General features: G+C 39.9%; 1 protein-coding gene across 1 annotated transcript in view; it reads left to right on the top strand.

Annotated features, from left to right (window-relative positions):
* Nucleotides 1–17,016, top strand: part of hs1bp3 (HCLS1 binding protein 3) — a 104,159-nt gene extending 87,143 nt beyond the window's left edge. The window contains exons 5-7 of the mRNA XM_073057001.1: nt 5,092–5,237; nt 11,987–12,125; nt 16,577–17,016. Of these exons, the coding sequence (XP_072913102.1) occupies nt 5,092–5,237; nt 11,987–12,125; nt 16,577–16,880 (589 nt within the window). The 3' untranslated portion in view covers nt 16,881–17,016. The remainder of the gene's footprint in view (nt 1–5,091; nt 5,238–11,986; nt 12,126–16,576) is intronic.
* Nucleotides 17,017–19,654: the final 2,638 nt, after the last annotated feature.

Genomic DNA, 19,654 nt, shown 5'->3' on the forward strand with positions numbered 1-19,654 from the left:
AAAATGTTGCAGTTTAGTAACATTAATATCAGCCACCAATAGCATCCATGTTGGTGGCTTTATAGTATACTGTGTCTGAGGTAGAATTGAAAACCTTGTAGATGATGAAGCTGAGGGGAATTGAGACTGGGAGCTACATATGTTTATGAGTAAAATTGTCACCTGTCTGCTTTTAAAGCAGTTGGAGTGAATGATTTGCTGAAAGGCAAAATCAACGGCATCTCTAAGTTGTGCATTTTATTTTAAACTGACACAAGTTTGGATGCTGCTCGGTATCATTCCATTGCTTTTAATCTGAATACTTTAAAGATTTTTTTTGAAAATTAGATTATTGATGTACAGGTATGTTTTTTAAAGCCACAACCAGCTATATCACTGATGTTTTTAAGCTAGTGTCATCTCCATTTTATCTCTACAAGATACAGAAAAATGTTAGTTGCAAAAGAAGTATCTAAATTGCACAAGATTCCCATTTAACAAAAGGATTTAATCATAAAAGGTTGACTCATGAATTTCAGTTCCTTGCTGACTTATATTTGGCAGATGAAGCCTAATGGACAAATAATTGAGTTTTTATGGTGACTAATAGTGGGATGCTAACCAAATACCCTGGAGAGTGACTATGGAAAGTTACTTTATTTTATTGAGACACAGTATAGAACAGGCCCTTCGACACACACCGTTCAGCAACCCTAGATTTAACCCTAGCCTGATCACGGGACAGTTTACAATGACTAATTAACCTACAAATTAGTACATCTTTGGACTGCTTGAGGAATCCGGAGCACCCAGAAAAAACACACACAGTCATGGGGTGAACGTAAGAACTCCTTACAGACAGCTGGCGGGGTGGAGGGGGTCTGTATAAATTAATAACCACTGTGCAAAATCATTCCCATGTACCTTTAAATATTTTTTAAAGCAGTACTTAATTTTAATCAATCCTTTCACGAGTTTCCAAATGTACTTTGCATCCTGAGTTGAGCAAAACAAACACTTATTCTTTGTTTGTACTGTAATGAAGATTAATTGATGTGTTGTGTCAAACTACAAGTTCAAACCTCTATTTGTATACCAACTTTATGATTATGGTGTGGCAGGAAAGTTTTCACACTGGTAAAAGTCAGTAGCCTTGTTAGTTCCCAAAACTGGCTTCAAGCACCAGGATAAACTGACCCTGAAAGCTAAGGCATCTGCAGAGCCCTTCAACCATAAGTGTCTCTTCAGTGTCTGGATTGAAAATTTGCTAGAAGTTTGAAAATTACGCAGACACTCATTGTTATATCTTTGCAACCGGCCACAATTTTCCAAAAAAGTAAAGTCCTCTTCCATGCATCATGACAGAACTTCAAAGCAGTAACCGTGTTTTCTTAAGGTTTTGGTGCTTTTGGTTTTATGCAATAAGTTCACAGTAGAAAGCAATGTGTTGAGACTTACACAAACATATCACGAGTATCATGAATTCTATACTATACCATCATGTCACCTCAAGGGACAATTGCAAGTTTATTTTTTATTGTAAAAATAAAATAAGTAATTAATGTTTCAAGTCAATCACCCTTCAGCTGAACTGTTCTCCCTGTACACAAATAAATAAAGTAAGAGAGGCAAGCAAGTGAAAGTTGTGATAGTCCAGTTAATTGGCAACGACACTTTGAACTAAATTGCCCACCAAATAAATTAAGGTTGTTGAAAGAAGTAAAGATCTAAGGAAATGTGGGAGGCTGCCAAAAATTTACATTCAAGCACTATCCAAAGTACAGGAGGAGGAAAATAAATCCCAATAATTGCAGGTAGGAAAACCAGAGTCATCTTGAAGAAATGCATGACTGAAAAATTGCAGAATACATTCACAGTAGACTCTGCTGGGACAGCAGGGATCCATAACATGGTGAGGGCAGTGATAACTCTATGCCTAGGTGATTATAGTCTGTAAGCTGATAATTCTATTTTTTCTATTTTCCTTTTGTTATCTTTCCTGCTTCTTTAAATAAGTTTGCATTGTTCTAAAATAGGCCTCTCAGTAATTGTGTATTTTCTTACAAACATACTCATGAAAAATCCATTAGGGAATACAGTTTCAGTCAGAAAATAGAAAGATGCTTCCTTGTGGAAAGTGCCAGCTCCAGTTTAGACTTGTACATACTGTACTGATGATTTCATCTTTCATGAGGAAAGCAATTGCAGGAAGGGGGAAGGAAAGGGTCTTTTCCCTAATAATAAAACCAAGGGTAAGGCAAATTTCTCAAGAGTAATCCCAACTCCATATCAAGTAAGATAGTTAAGAAAGTTTCTAGTAATGATTCAGTGTTTTCACACTGAAAGACTTGGATAAATTTAAAGTATATTGTTTTAATATTTGGAGGGACTTTGATGCATTTATTGTGACATTTTAAAATTAATTTCTGGGATTCTTTTGCTGAGAAAGTCACCATTTTTTATTGCTAGTCCCTAAATGTCTTTAAGAAAGTGATGGTGTGCCTCTTTCTTGAGCTGCTGTTGTCCTGTTGAAGTTACTGTAACAGTAATGTTTGAGAATTCAATGATCAAGTTCGAAGTTAATTTATTATCAAAGTAAATATATGTCACCATATACACAACCCCGAGATTATTTTTCCTGCAGGCATGCTCAATAAATCCAAAATAACCATCAAAGAATCATGGAAAGACCACACCAACTTTGGCGTTCAACCAGTGTGCAAATGACAACCAAGTGTGCAAATACAAAAAGAAATCATAATAATTAAGCAATAATTTTCGAGAACATGAGATGAAGAGTCCTTGAAAATGAGTCCATACAGTAGGGTGATGGAACTGTACAGTAATGGGACAAGTGAAGTTATCCCCTTTGATTCGAGAGCCAAAGGTACACCATGCAAGGCTTATTGAGAAAGTAAGGAGGCATGGGATCCAAGGGGTCATTGTTCTTTGAGGATCCAGAACTGACCTGCAAAGAGAGGTTGTAAATGGGTCATATTCTGCAAGGAGGTTGGTGACCAGTGGTGTGCCTCAGGGATTTGTTCTGGGACCTCTACTCTTCGTGAATTTTATTAATGACCTGAATGAGGAAGTGGAGGGATGGGTTAGTAAATTTGCTGATGACACAAAGGTTGGGGGTGTTGTGGATAGTGTAGGGGGCTGTCAGAGGTTACAGCAGGACATTAATAGGATGCAAAACTGGGCTGAGAAGTGGCAGATGGAGTTCAACTCAGGTAAGTGTAACGTGGTTCAGTTTGGTAGGTCGAATATGATGGCAGAATATAGCATGAATGGTAAGACTCTTGGCAGTGAGGAGGATCAGAGGGATCTTGGGATCCGAGTCCATAGGACACTCAAAGCTGCTACGCAGGTTGACTCTGTGGTTAAGAAGGCATACGGTGCATTGGCCTTCATCAGTCATGGGATTGTGTTTAAGGGAGCTGAGAGGTAATGTTATAGCTGTATAGGACCCTGGTCAGACCCCACTTGGAGTACTGTGCTCAGTTCTGGCTGCCTCACATCAGGAAGGATGTGGAAGCCATAGAAAGGGAGCAGAGGAGATTTACAAGGATGTTGCCTGGATTGGGGAGCATGCCTTATGAGAATAAATTGAGTGAACTCGGTCTTTTTTCTTTGGAGTGATGGAGGATGAGAGGTAACCTGATAGAGGTGTACAAGATAATGAGAGGCTTTGATCGTGTGGATAGTCAGAGGCTTTTCCCCAGGGTTGAACTGCCTAGCACAAGAGAGCATAGTTTTAAGGTGCTTGGAAGTAGGTACAGAGGAGATGTCAGGGGTAATTTTTTACTCAGAGAGTGGTGAGTGCGTGGAACAGGCTGCCGGTAGCAGTGGTGGAGGCGGAAACGATAGGGTCTTTTAAGAGACTCCTCAATAGATACATGGAGCTTAGAAAAATAGAGGGCTATGGGTAAGCCTAGGTAGTTCTAAGGTAGGGACATGTTCAGTACCGCTTTGTGGGCCGAAGGGCCTGTAGTGTGCTGTAGGTTTTCTATGTTTCTATCCCTGATGGCCCAGAGCCTTACAGTAGTATTGAAGGAACAGAGATTGCCAGATCAGTGTGGTGTGTGATGGCGGAGATCATGCAAACAGTGATCTTCTGATGTACCTGCTGCCCTTGCTATTCTAGTGGTGAGGAGAATGCAGCATATACCAGTTACATATTGTAAGCTATATTATTAAGAATATGTAAAATGCTTTGCACTACTTGGAATGGATCATTCTCTCTTGCACTGTATTCTGTATAAAGGGAACACTATCATTTGTCAGCATTCATGACATGAGACTGGGAGAGTAGATACAGATTAGTCTGGAAGTTAACAATGCTCTGGGAAACAAAGAAGAGTTAATGGTACATATGTATAGGTTTCAGAGAAATCCGTCTGAAACAATGAATAGATGTCACATTGTTAAAGAGTACTTAAACCTTTAATTTCATCCCTTTAATCTCAACCATGTCTACCCAATTCAGTGGTGGCACAGCAAAATATTAGTTTTGAGTATGAAAGACAAGAGAGCATTAAATTTAAAGTGAGAGGCAGGAGTTTTAAAGGGGATTTGAGGGTAAGTGTTTTACATAGTGGTTGATATCAGGAATCTGCTGCCAGAGATGGTGGTGGAATCAGATACAATCACGATGTTTAGGAGCGTTTAGGTAGGCAAGATGCTGAATATGATGGGATTAGTATAGATGGACAAAGACGTCAAAGGGCTTGTTTCTTGCATGACTTTATTTAGTGCATTTTGGGCAGTAACTATTGGATATTTTCAGTGCATTGTACATCTGTTTGTCATCTGAAATATTTGTACCTCTCACTCAGAACTAAACGCAAGTACTATCTGACTCCTGTTTTCACAGCCAGAACTCTCCCATGAAAAGAAGCAGTGAAGTAACTTGAGAATAACATTGCATTTCTAAGCAGATGTAATCATACTTGGAAAGCCTTGTAAAATAGTGTTCACCGTTGCCCAATGATAGCTGATGAAGTAAGATCTGTTTTCAGCGTTACCATTAGAAGGTGACTCCCCACCCCCCCCCCCCCCCCACCACCCCCTGTGTGATCTAATGCACAAACGTTACGTACACTTTTTCAGGTATAAAGTGAAGAGCACCGAGCCTTCTCAGCAGAAGATGAAACACAAGTTTACTCTCTTTGAGGAGGTGGATGCTGATGCTGGACTTTTTGAACCAGTTAAAGATTCATCCACAACAGCTCTGAAGAAATCCCCTTTTCGAGAAGGTGAGTACTGCTTCAGAAGGTAGCAATAAGAGCATTTCTCTCTGTATACATGAGTGATAGCAGCTGACAGTATTTACTGACTGTCCCAGGCTGATTGTAAGGCTGAAACACGTAATGTAAGGTTAAGATAATATTATCCACATTCATTGGGGCTGCCTCATTCCCTTTCCTTAAGAGAGTTGCACTGTTGGACATTTGTCAAAACCTACCATTTTCATTGGCTCAAATTACAAGATCTATTTGATTGAACTTCAGAACTTACCGTTGTGAGATTTCAGCTTGCGATTTATGCTGCTAGTGGCATAAGAAAGTCATTATAAACTTATCTCATTTCAGAAATAAAATGGTGATTTCCCAGTTATGCTGATGCCAATTGAATCAATCGCAGTTCAGAATCTGAATGAAAAGAAAATTAATTTTGTCTCTTCTGCTGAGAATGAAATAGAGTCATAGAGCTCTACAGCACATAAACAGGCCCTTTGGCCCATCTAGTCTCTGCAAAACTAGTTCTCTGCCCAGTCCTGTTGACTTGCGCCCAGACCATCGCCTTCCATGTCCCTCTCATCAATGTACCTTTGCAAATGTTGAGACTGACCCTGCATCTAGCACTTGTGCTGGCAGATCTTTCCACAAGCTCATGAGTAAAGAAGTTCCACCTCATGTTGCCCTTAAACAATTCACCTTTCACTCTTTACCCATGATTCCCAGTTGTAGGCTCATTCAACCTCAGTGGAAAAAGGCTGCTTGCATTTACCCTATCTATACCCTTCATAATTTTGTATGCCTCTATCTAATCTCCTCTCAGTCTTCTATCTTCTAGGGAATAAAGTCCTAACCTTTTTGACTTTTTCCTATAGCTCTGTTCCTCAAGTCCTGGAAACATCCTTGTAAATTTTCTCTGCACTCTTTCAACCTTATTTACATCTTTCCTGTAGGTAAATGACCAACTGTACACAATACTCCAAATTAGGCTTCACCAAAGTCTTATAGGATTTCAACGTATCATCTCAACTCCTGCACTCAATGCATTGATTTATGAAAGCCAATGTGCCAAAAGCTTTCTTAACAATCCTATCTACCTGTGGCACCACTTTCATAAAATTATGGACCTGTATTCCTAGTTCCCTCTGTGCTACCGCACTCCTCAGTGCCCTACCCTGGTTGGTCCTCCCAAAGTGCAATACGCATTAAATTCCATTTGTCATTTCTCAGCCTATTTATCCAGCTGCTGGCTTTGATAGTCTTCTTCACTGTTCACTACATCCCCAATCTTGGTGTCATTTGCAAATTTGCTGATCCAGTTTACCACATTATCATCCAGATTTTTGAAGTAGATGACAAACAGCAACGGAGCCGGCACCGATACGTGTGGCACTCCACTAGCCACAGGCTTCCAGTCGGAGAGATAACCATTTACAAACACTCTCTGGCTTCTGCCATGAAGCCAATGTCTAATCCAGTTAGGTAGTTCATCTTGAATGCCAAGAGACTGGAACTTTTTGACTAACCTCACATGCAGGACCTTCTCAAAGGCCATGCTAAAGTCCATGTTGATAATATTCATTGCCTTGCCTTCATTAACTTCCTCAAAAATATCTAAGACTGGTTAGACACAACTTACCACTCACAAAGCTATGTTGACCATCCCTAATCAGTCCCTATCTATCCAAACACTTATAAATCTGGTCCCTTTAAATACCTTCCAATAACCTTCCCATTACTGATGTCAGCCTCACTGTCATATAATTTCCCGGCTTCTTCTCAGAGCCCCTCTTAAACAACGGAACAGTATTAGCTATCCTCCAATCCTCTGGCACCTCACCCGTGGCTAAAGGTGCTTTAAATAAATCTGCTAGGGTCCTTGCATTTTCTGCACTAGCCTCCCACAGGGTCCAAGGGAACACCTTGTCAGTCCCTGGGGATTTATTCACCCTAACATACCCCAAGGCTGCAAACAGCTCCTCCTCTGCAATCTGCATAGACTCCTGATCTCACTGTTGTGTTTCCTCCCGTCTATAGACTGTGTCTGTCTCCCAAGTAAATACAGATGCAAGATCTCCTTCATCTCTTTTGGCTCCACGCATAGATCTTCCCGAGGACCAATTTTGTCTCTTGCTATCCTTTTGCTCTTAATACATCTGTAGAAGCCCTTGGGATTCTCCCTCACTTTGTTTGCTGGAGAAACCTCATGTCATCTTCTGGCCTTCCTGATTTCCTGAAGTGTTCTCTTGCATCGTACTCTCTCTGGTTGGGATTTCTGCTATGTAGTGATTAAGGGCAATTTCCTGAACACATTTAAGAAACTATTTCCCATCCAGCCCTTTTATAATATGGGAGCCTACGTCAATATGTGGGAAGTTAAAATCACCTACTATCACAACCTTGTGTTACTTGCAACAGTCGACAATCTCTCTACAAATTTCCTCCTCAAAGTCTGTGGACTGTTGTGTGGTCTATAATATAATCCAGTTAATGTGGTCATACATTTCTTATTCCTTAGTTAGCATAAAGCCTCATTAAACAAGCTCTCCAATCCATCCTGACTATACACTAGCATGACTAGTGATTTTTCCTGACTAGTAATGCCACCCCTCACCCTTCAATCCCTTCCACTCTGTCACAGAACCCTGGAACATTGAGCTGCCAGTCCTGCCCCTCCTGTAACCAAATCTTATGGCTGCATGGTGCTGATCCATGCCCTAAACTGATCAGCTTTTCCTACGGTATTCCTTGCATTGAAATATACACAGCTGAGAACATTATTCCTACCAGGTTCAACCTTTTGATTCCCGACCTTGTATGTCAGCTTAACAACAACTTTCTCCACAACTACTCCACTCTCTGTTCCAGTGCTCTGGTTCCTATCCCTCTGCAACTCTAGTTTAACCCCCACCGTGCAGCACAAGCAAACCTTTCCACTAGGATATTAGTCCTTCTCCAGTTCAGGTGCAAACTGTCCCTTCTGTAGAGGTCCCACCTTCCTTGGAAGAGAGCCCAATAATCCAAAAATATTAAACCCTCCTTCCTGCACCAACTCCTTAGCCACGTGTTAAACTGCACGCTCTTCCTATATATGGCTTCACTAGCATTTGGAATGGGTAGTAATCCTGAAATCACATCCCTGGAGGTCCTGTCCTTTAACTTAGCACCTAACTCCCTGCACTCACTTTGTGGGACCTTGTCACCCATCCTACTCATGCCATTGATACCGACATGGACTATGACCTCTAGCTGCTGACTTAAGAGTGCTGTGGACTTGATCTGAGGTGTCTCTGATTCTGACATCCCGGAGGCAACAAGCAATATGTGAATCTTGTTCTTATCCACAGATCCCCTTTTCTGTTCCCCTTACCACAAATTCCCTATCACTACAGTTCACCTCTTCTCCCTTTGCTCTCCTTTGCTTTTGAGCCACAGAGCCAGACGCAGTGCCAGAGATGTGCTCACTGCAGCTTCTCTCCGGTAGGTCGACCCTCCCACAGTATCCAAGGTGGTATTCTTACTATTGATGGGAACAGCCACAGAGATACTCTGCATTGGCCTATTCACTTTTCCTCTAGTGACAGTTACCCAGGTACCAGCCTCCTGCAACTTGGAGCTGCAGCTTAGGGACTGCCTCCCTGTAGCTCCTATACATCACCTCCTCATTTCCCTGTGTGAGCCAACTGTCATCGAGTTCCAGCACCAGTTTCTTAACACAGTCCCTAAGGACCTGCAGCTTGGTGCACTTTGTGCAGATGTAGGTATCAGGGAGGCTAGAGCTCTCCCAAAGTCCCCGCATTTCAAACAAGGAACATACCACTAACTCTGGGCCTATTATCAGCACAATAGCTATGTACTGCAGAAAAGGAATACTTACTGGAAACTTACTTAGAGCTTGTGTCTCTGCTTGCCCAAGCTTGTTGAACCAATCCTGGACCACTCTAACACTGCCCCACTCGCACAATGGCCACTCCACTTGCACCTCCCTTCTTTTTATTGGCTCAAACAGTGACACACTCCCGACGAGACCTGCAGTTTTCAAATAACTGTAGCCCTGCAAGATGTCGCTCTTTCACTCACTATTTCAAATGAGTCATTTATATTGAATATTGGATTTTGTCAAATGAATACGGACTGGTAAGGATGCTTTCATTTTTTTTTTTGTCTGGTATTTTGTGCTGGTTGCTATTCAAGGAAATTCAGCCCTGGGTTTCCGATGTGATTTTACTAATTCCCTGTCATAAATTGGCATAAGAAAAGCAGAACCATACTCCGTAGCAAATTAGAAAGAGCAGTTTTCAGTCATTTAATCAGGTTCTCTGGGGATATTCTCAAAGATGTAGCAAAAAACCAAGTGAAACCTTGCTGATGTTGAATACAGCTGTCTGTTAATTATCCTTCATTAATTTAAATTCTCCTTAGTTCCTCGTATTTGATTAATTAATAATATTTCCATTACAGCTTGTATGCGCATTCATTTTCACTACTTTTGATTTTATCTTGCGGTTGATTGATTTGTAATACACAGAGCAATTGCATTTTGTCATGGAAAGTGATTATATTGCTCCATTCCTAGAAAGACGTTCTCTTTCTCATTTGAGAAATCTGTACAGTAGTGTAAATAGGATAATATTTAAAAACAGGGGTACAAGTTATTTTGTCCTATTTAAGTGATGTATTTTTGATGTTCGAGGTTTACTTATACAAATTTGGAAGAATGCCAGGGCAGTTTTCAATTTGGGCTTTTAGATATAATTGTAATTCCCACATTAGGTCATTTCAACAATCATTGAAGATTGCAATGCTTTAACATTTTTGCCGAAGTTGATAAAGTTTTAATACATATAAATCTGTCATAAATTTACCACCTTTTGCAGTTGCAAACAATTTAACATATGATTCTTTAATTTACTGTCTTTTTTGCCATTGGTGTGGGGTGGGAATGTTACCATATTAATAGAACATAGAACAGTACATCACAGGAACAGGCCTTCGGCCCCACAATGTTGTGCCAAACCAATTAAATTAGTAATGAAATGGTTGACTAAACTAATCTCTTCTGTCTACGCAATGTTCATAGCCTCTCATTCATGTCTGTCTAAACGTTTCTTAAAGATCCACAATGTTTCTGCCTCTACCACCACCCCAGACAGTCCATTCCAGGCACCCACCACTCTCTGTATAAAAGAGTTGGATTATCTATATATTATTTTAAGAAGCCCATCTGAATGCCCCTAACAAATTCAGCTACATCTAAACTACTCACATTAAGAAGGTCCCAGTTTATATTAAGAAAGTTGAAGACCCCCAGGACAACAACCCTACTGTTTTCTGTAATATGCCTGCATATCCAGTTAGCTATTGGGGGTCTATAGTACAATCCCATCTGAGTCATTGTATCCTTCATATTTTTGAGTACTACCCATATAGACTCAGTGGTCGAGCATCCTTTATCTCCCCTCTGAGTACAGCTGTGATATTGTCACTAATTAGTAGTGCAACTCCCCCACCTGTTTTACCTCCCTTTCTATAGTTTTCTAATCCGTTGAAATCCTGGGACATTAAGCGTCCATTTCTGTCCCTCTCTCAACCAAGTCTTCATAATGGCCTCAGCATCATAGTTCCATGTACCGATACATGATCTAAATTCATCATTTTTATCAATAATATCCCCAGCATTAAAATACACACATTTCAAACTATCCATCCCATTATACCTATTACTTTACCCTGTCTGTTTTTACTGGCCCTGACATCAACCTTCCTCTCCATTCACCCACTTTCTGACTAGGTGCTTTGGATTCCATCCTCCTACCAAACTAAAACTGTTGATTATTTTCTTGGACCAATAATCTAGTGGTTGGATCTGATGTTTCATATATATTCAAATTTAGTCACTATGGGAAGTGGAAATCTGATTAATTAAATGAAGCCAGTATAAGGAATCAGCTCAGAGCTAACAACCCTGACTGGTCAAAGAAAATTTGTTATGTCACCAGCAATGAAGAATCCTTCTTTATCTGTGTGCGATGGTATGGACAGACCAAGTTGGAGGACCTCTACTGCTGCCCTAAATGCCATATGCATAACAGGCAGTAAGTATTAGAAGGAATATTTAATGACTTTAAATAATATTCAAAATAAATACACAGTTGCTGTGTAATCTGAAATCTAAGCATCAAATCTTGGCTGCAGTCAACAGACCATTCAGTATTTGTACTGAGAGAACGAATGGGCAATTCAAGGTTTCTGGAATGGAAAGAGTCAAGAAATTTGACATCGGAATCAGAGTCAAGTTTATTATCACCGGCATGTGATGTGAAACTTGTTAACTTAGCAGCAGCAGTTCAATGCAATACATAATCTAGCAGAGAGAGAAATAATAATAATAATAATAAAATTAAACATAATAAATAAATAAACCATTTATGTATATTGAATAGATTATTTAAAATATGCAAAAACAGAAGTACTGTGTATTTAAAAAAGTGAGATAGTGTCCAAAGCTTCAATGTCCATTTAAGAATTGGATGGCAGAGGGGAAGAAGCTGTTCCTGAATCACTGAGTAGGTTAATAATTCACCTTAAACAAACTACACTTCTGATGCTTTGCGCACAACATTGGATTTTGTTTTATGGAAACTACAAGTTTGCCTGTAGATTCTAACCCTCATATGGACAACAAGCAGTAAGCTTTGGTTATTAACTGAGTTATAATGTGAGAAATACATATCGTGAAGTAACCAGTCTGTTAACTCATTCTGCAGCTGATTGCAGGTTGTTTGAGGACCCCGACTTGGGCGGATCTGTCCGAAGCAATGACCCATTATTAATTTCATCTAACTGTGAGCTTAAAGGTGATGCCATAACTGTAAGCCTTGATGAAGACACCGAAGAATTGTTGAGGTAATTATTTTACTAGTTAATAAAGTAGTCCTTTTTGTGATAAAAGTTTTGATGTTACAAATGCTCTCTACTCGCTGCTGCCATCAGGAAGGAGGAGTCTTTGTAACAAAAGTTCTGATGTTTGCTTCCAGTTACTGTTGCAAATTTCTGATCAGTTTTAGATATTCTGGACCCCAAGAGAGGTGGTAAACCCCAGAGGTTCAAAAATTAATTTTGTTAATGTATGCCTGAACAATACAACTCTAATACTCATCTTCGTCTTAGAAACATAGAAAACCTACAGTACAATACAGTTAAAAATCCATTTTGATTTACCTACTCACCCAAGTACGTCTTGCGTGTTACCTCCTTTCTGAGTTGCTGTCAGCTGCCAGCTTCAGACAACACTCATCCTGAATAAACACATATTCTGAAATGCCTTGAAGAGAAGTCTTAGCCTGAAACATCGACTGTTTATTCATTTCCATCGATGCCACCTGGCCTGCTGAGTCCCTCCAGCGTTTTGTGTGTGTTGCTCCAGAAAACACACATTGATAGGTTTCCAACCTGATGGCATGAACATCGATTTCTCAAACTTCCGGTAATGACCCCACCCCTCCCCACTTCACCATTCCCCATCCCCTGCCCAACGCCTCCCTCTGGTGCCTCTCCCCGCCCCCTTTTCTTTCTTCCATGGTTTTCTGTCTCTTTCACCAATCAATTTCCCAGCTCTTCATCCTTCTCCCTTCAGGTTTCACCTGTCACCTGGTGTTTCCCTCATGCCTCCCCCCCCCCCACCACCTTTTAAATCTGCTCCTCCACTTTTTTTTCTCCAGTCCTGCCAAAGGGTTCCAGCCCGAAACATCGACTGTACTTTTTTCTACAGATGCCGCCTGGCTGCTGAGTTCCTCCAGCATTTTGTGTGTGTTGCTTGGATTTACAGCTGCTGCAGATTTTCTCTTGATTGATGGGTTTCCTTCATTAATGCCTCAGAAAATTCCAAAAGAGAGTTGAGACTAACCAGGTCCTTGAGAGTACCAGCTCCAGAGTAAGTGGTAGGCTCACTGACTTTACTGACTAGATAGAGTGGTGGTGTTCATGGCCAAGGTTGTCAAACAAAGTCAGAATTTCATTGGTCAATTTAATACTACAGAGGGAGGCCAAGTTTTCCATGTTGTAACAAAACTAAGCAATGTTAGAAGAAATTCAGCATTACAACAGGGTACAAAGCATAGGTGTCATTTGAGTGCAAAATTATAGCCGGGGTGCAATCAAAACAGTATACAAAACAAGGTAAATTGAGTTTGTTGCCCCGTTAGAAATTGGCAGGTACTGTATGACTGTGTTGGCACCAGAGTTGTGGCTGAAAGAAGATCACTACCATAAGGAGAGAAATGCTGAAATAAGAAGCTGACCAATAATATAAAAGAGGATAGCAAAAGATTTTTTTTAAGCTAGCTAAAGAGTAAAAGAGAGGCCAGAGTGGACATTGAACCACTGGAAAATGGTGCTGGAGGAGTCGTAATGGGAACAAAGAGATAGTGAATGGTTTGAGTAGTATTTTGCATCAGACTTCACTGTGGAAGACACCAGCCACATACTAGGAATTCAAAAGAGTCAGGGGACAGGCTTGGATATAATCACTATTACTAATGAGAGGGTGATTGGGAAGCTGAAAGGTCTATGGATAGATTCTCCCCAAGGTCTTGGAGGAAGCTGAAGAGATTGTTTATTTTATTTAATTGCATTTAGAGATCCAGCGTGGAACAGACCCTTCCAGCCCAACGGCCGCACTTATTTAACACTAGCCTAATCACAGGACAACTTTTAATGCTCATCTAACCTACCACACATGCATACATACAGACACACACAGATAGGCACATGCACACAGTACAGACTCCTTACAGAAGGCACCAGAAGTGAATTCCAGAATGTCCTGAGCTGTAATTGTGTCACTCTAACTGCTATGCTTGTGGAGTTTTTAATAGTGATCTTTCAAAAATCACTAAAGTCAAGAATGGTTCTAGAGGACTGACTAATCATAAATGTCTCTTCACTTTTGGAAAAAAGGAGAGGTGTTAAAGACAGGAAATCATAGGCCAGTTAGCCTGACTTCAGTGGTTGGGAAGATTTTAGAGTCCATTATTAGGGATGAGATTCGCAGATAGTTGGAAGCACATTATAAAATAGGCCGGTTTTCATGAGGGGAAATCTTGCCTGAGAAATCTTTTGGAATTCTTTGAAGAAGTAACAGGGAAGATAAAGGAGAGTCAGTTGATGTTGTTTACATGTTCTTTCAAAAGGCCTTTGACAACGTGGAACACATGAGGCTGCTTAAACAAGATGGGGGCCTATGGCATTACAGGAAAGGTACTAGCATAGTTAGAAGATTGGTTGACTAATAGAATGCAAAGGGTAGGAATAAAGGGGGCTTGCTAGTGTCTATTAGTGTTCCGTGGGGGCCAGTGTTTGGTCCACTACAGTTCATGTTATATGTAAATGATCAGGATGACAGAATAGATGGCTTTATGGCCAACTGTATGGATGATACAAAGGCAGGAGGAGGGGCAAGGAATCTACAGAAGGGCTTGCACAGGTTGGGAGAATACGCACAGGAGTGCAGTTGGAATACAGTGCAGGAACATGCATGGTCTTGGGTTAGGTTTAGGATTATGGTCATTCAATTTGGTAGAAGGAATGAAGGCATAGATTATTTTCTAATATGAAGCAAATTCAAAAATCAGAGGTGCAAAGGACTTGGAAGTCCTAGTGCAGGATTCCCTGAAGTTTAACTTGCAGGCTGAATTGGTAGTAAGGAAAGCAAATGGAATGTTAGTACTCATTTTGAGGGGACGAATATTAAAGCAAGGATGTAATGCTGAAGGCTTAAGGCATACATCAGCCCACATTTGAAGTATTGTGAACAGTTTTGAGCCCCTTATCTAAGAATGCATATGCTGGCATTGGAGAGTGTAAGAATGATTCTGGGAATGAAAGGGTTAATGTATAAGGAGAGTTTGATGGCTCTGGGCCTGTATTCTCTGGAGTTGTGAGAGGTGAGGGTGATTCTCACTGAAACCTATTGAAAATTGAAGGGCTTGTATGAAGTGGACATGGAGAATGTTTCCAATAGTTGAACAATCTAGGAGCAGAGGAGTTCAGCCTTAGGACAAAAGGACGTACTTTACAACAGAGACGATGAGAAATTTCTTCATCCAGAGGGTGGTCAATCTGTCAAATTCATGACCACAGGCACAGTCATTAGGTAAATTTAAAGTGGGTGTTGATATGTTCTTGATTAGTAAGAATGTTAAAAGTAATGGGGAGAATGAGGGAGAATGGGATTGATAGATAGATAGATAGATACTTTATTCATCCCCATGGGGAAATTCAACTTTTTTCCAATGTCCCATACACTTGTTGTAGCAAAACTAATTACATACAATACTTAACTCAGTAAAAAATATGATATGCATCTAAATCACTATCTCAAAAAGCATTAATAATAGCTTTTAAAAAGTTCTTAAGTCCTGGCGGTAGAATTGTAAAGCCTAATGGCATTGGGGAGTATTGACCTCTTCATCCTGTCTGAGGAGCATTGCATCGATAGTAACCTGTCACTGAAACTGCTTCTCTGTCTCTGGATGGTGCTATGTAGAGGATGTTCAGAGTTTAGCAGACTCAATGGGCTGAATGGCCTAATTCTGCTCTTCTGTCTTATGGTTAAAATGAGATAGTTATTTTAAGAGGAGTGATTAAACGAAGAATGTTGTTTTGTGTGGGGAATCTACTTGTTGCATTCTTTGTACCTGCTATTAAAAAAAAACAAAAATCATTTAATATTTTAAAACCGCTCTATTCTGGTAAGTGACTTCTATATTTTTGATTTTTGTAGTAATTTAAGAATTTATAAACTATAATTTTAGGAGCACTTTCACTATGCCACAATTTATCTCACTCAACAACTTCTCTCTCAATCTGCACTTCAAGATTTCCTCAATTCAGCTGAAAGCAAGTTAAACTTAACTTTGTTATATCCATTTTTAAAATGTGCCATGATTCTCTTGGGAAGAAAGAAGTTGTAATTTATATTAAATAAAACTCAACACATTGTAAAATGTATTAAATTGTGCTATTGGCTTACTCTGAATTAGTTTTTAGTTTCTGTTAATAACGTTTATGAAAACTGAAGTTTCTGGTCTGTGAAATCCCAAGAACATGGCATTCATTCCTTCTTGAGCAACAATTATATATTTATTCATACACTTTTGTTCAAGCAGGATGGATTCCAGTTTTGAATGCTTTGCGTATTCTTCAGTGTCTCCAATTACATAGATAACAGCTGCAAATGGCATATGCTGTACATCAAAATGCATGTAGTAAATCAAAGGCTGTAAGTCAAAGTACACTTAGTAGTCAAATGACAGTAACATCAATTATTGTATATTTTGTGCCTTTAATATTTCCAGAGTTGAAGATGACCTGGATAAAATACTGAACTTAAGTTCCAGTAATAAGGCAAAACCAGCCAAGCCGACTGTGCCAGCCAAGCCAACTGTACCAGCCAAGCCAACTGTACCAGCCAAGCCAGCTGTACCAGCCAAGCCAACTGTGCCCAAGAAGCCTGCCTGCCCCTCTGAAGTGAGGAGGACCAGTCCTGCAGCAGAATCCAGTTCCTCGAAAAGCACGGTGGCTGCCATGAATGAACTAGATATTCTGAAATACATTCAGGAGAATGAGGCACCAAGTACTGACTCACTAGATCTGTTTTGAACAAAATATCTTTCAATAACGTATCAATTATTTTTGGAATAACCTGGTTATCTACATGAACTTAAAATATATTCAAAGTACTTTCGATGATATTTTCTTGCATTTATGTGCACAAATAAAAAAACATTTAAGTGAAGATTGTGATTTCCCTTTGAGGCAAACATTCTTGAAATCCAGAAACCACTAAGTCAAAAGAACAAAAAGGGATATTTTGATTCCTTCACGTGTGAAGGAGCGAACCCACTAAGTCCCTGTGTCAAAAAAAAAATCACAATCAATATATCTGTAACACACACAAAATGCTGGAGCAAGCCAGGCAGCATCTATGGAAAAGGGTAAACTGGATGTTGTGGGCCGAGACTCTTCAACAGGACTGGGGAAAAAAGATGAGAAGTCAGAGCAAGATGGTTGGGGAGGGGAGAAAGAAGTCCGAAGTGGTAGGTGATAGCTGAACCTGGGAGAGGGGGTGGGGTGAAGTAAAGAGCTGGGAAGTTGATTGGAGAAAGAAATAACAGACTGGAGAAAGGGAATCTGATAGGAGAAGACAGAACACCAAGCAAGGGAAGGGAAGGGGGAGGAGCTCTGGAGGGAGGTGATGGACGGGTAAGGAGATGAGGTAAGAGAGGGAAATGGGAATGGGGGAATGAGGTGAGCAATCACTGAGATAGATGTTCATGACATCAAGCTTCTCAACATATCTGTATTTTTTCAGTTTATAAGCATGGTTGGTGAGTGCTGAAAATATTTAACACTTTTTATGTTAGCCATAGATGTAGTTAGTATTTGGGAAAAGATAGACCTGGATTGTAAATAAAATGGAAGAACATCTTGTGCCATGTGTAGGAGATCTCAGGAGTGGAGTATTCCAATTATCAAGGTCTTCCAGTGCTATATTCATTATTGCAAGTAGGAATTCCCAAATGCCATGATGCCTTGGAAGTGAGCCCCTTTTCACCATTTCAGATTGGGTGATACCAGGACATTTTTACAGTTAAATGCCTTGTTTTCTTACAGATCATTGACACTGGCATACTTAGGCCAGTTCCTGTGTTATTAAATTAATGCCTTATACCCCAAACACATGTCCATGAAGATGCTGAGCATCTTTCGAAAGAGAAACACCATTAGTGATTCAGCAGCACTCTTTGGATTTTCTTTGATTAGGGATTTGTTTTCATTTAGTTATTGGGTGCAATTGCGTAAATGTATGTTTTTGGATTAAAGTCTTTTGTATTATTGCCACAAACCAGTTCCTTTAATTTGACATGAATCAGATTCTGTCCTAGGTATTCTTTCTATAAGGGTTATCAATGTTAGAGGCACTTATGCTCAGAGCAGTCCTTTAGTAGACCACATTGGTTTCCATCCGTCTTGGTGTCATCTTTTCCTCTGATTATGAATCTCAGAAATATAAAAAATATTGAATATCTGACTCAAATTATCTCCTTGCCCCAAAACCCTAAAAATACTTGTAATTTTTATTTCCAGTGACTTTGCATATTTCTTCCCACTCAACTCCCCTTGAAGTGTGTATGTTGACAACCTATTTAACTTTTCACAGCTGTAAGAACAATGGGAGTGCTGCAATGCAGTTAAAAAGGCTATGCTGTTCAAGATGTCATTACCTGCACTAATTTTATTAAATCTCGACGTGACAGCATTGGGGATGGAACCAGTCTGGGGCTCAATGAAGGACTGGAAGAAATATATTTACTGCAATGGATAGTCTTTAGGTTGTATACCACTGATACTGCCTTTAATCACCAAAATGTATTTCTGCCCATGGTATGGGGTGTTTATTGTAATATAGTTTCAACTGTGAAATGAGAACATTAATTCTACAAACTTGGTGCAGTAATGTGAGCATTCTTTCTAAATTTAACTGTACAGTAATTAAAAGGCTTTTGGAAATGATGGAACTTGGTTTCAAGAATTAGTTTGAATTAGCAGATAGTTTGCTTCGTGTGTAAATCAGGAATGTAACAATGTTTGGAATTGCTGAGCAGCATTGTAGATGACTTGATGGCCTTTCAAGGGTGGAAAGCAGAAGAGGTCCCCCTTTCATCTCTGATCTCTGGAGCAGGGGGAACCCAGTGGGTTGAGGGGCATCTGTGGGATGAAAAAAATTGTTGGCTATTCAGGTCCAAGCCCTGAATTTTCCCGACAGCCCTGATGCAAGGTTTCGACCTGAAATGTCAAAAATTCCTTTAGTTCCACAGATGCTACTCAACCAGCTGTGTTCCTCAAGCAGGTTCTTTGTTTTGCCAAAGAATTCCAGCATCTGCAGTTCATTGTGTTCCCATTGTTATAGGTATCTGAGTCACCTGATCTTGGCCAGATGCAGCAAATGATGGGAAAAGTGTAACTGCTCATATCATCTGACTTTAGAAGGGGTGAGTTTTGCAAGAACTTCATTTCCATGTTCTCTCACTCTCCACTGCCTTTAGTTTCATTATCTCTTATGTAATATTTTTTTTCTGTTTGCATGATTTTACATTTTGGGTCATTGCCTCAATAAAATTGTCTTATGATAAGAGGTGTTACGGGTTAAGAAAATGAATCTCCTTATCTCATTCAAAATTTGTAGTGATTATCATTGGTAGCTATAGTTTTAAGATATGAATATCAAAGTTCAAAGTACATTTATTATCAAAGTACATGTATGTCAGCATGTACAACCCTGAGATTTGTTTTCTTGCAGGCATACTCAGTAAATCCAAGAAACGTAATAGAATCTATGAAAGACTGGACCCAACAGGATGGACAAAGAAACA

The sequence above is a fragment of the Hemitrygon akajei genome, chromosome 9 (genome assembly GCF_048418815.1).
Source record: "Hemitrygon akajei chromosome 9, sHemAka1.3, whole genome shotgun sequence".
Taxonomy (NCBI): domain Eukaryota; kingdom Metazoa; phylum Chordata; class Chondrichthyes; order Myliobatiformes; family Dasyatidae; genus Hemitrygon; species Hemitrygon akajei.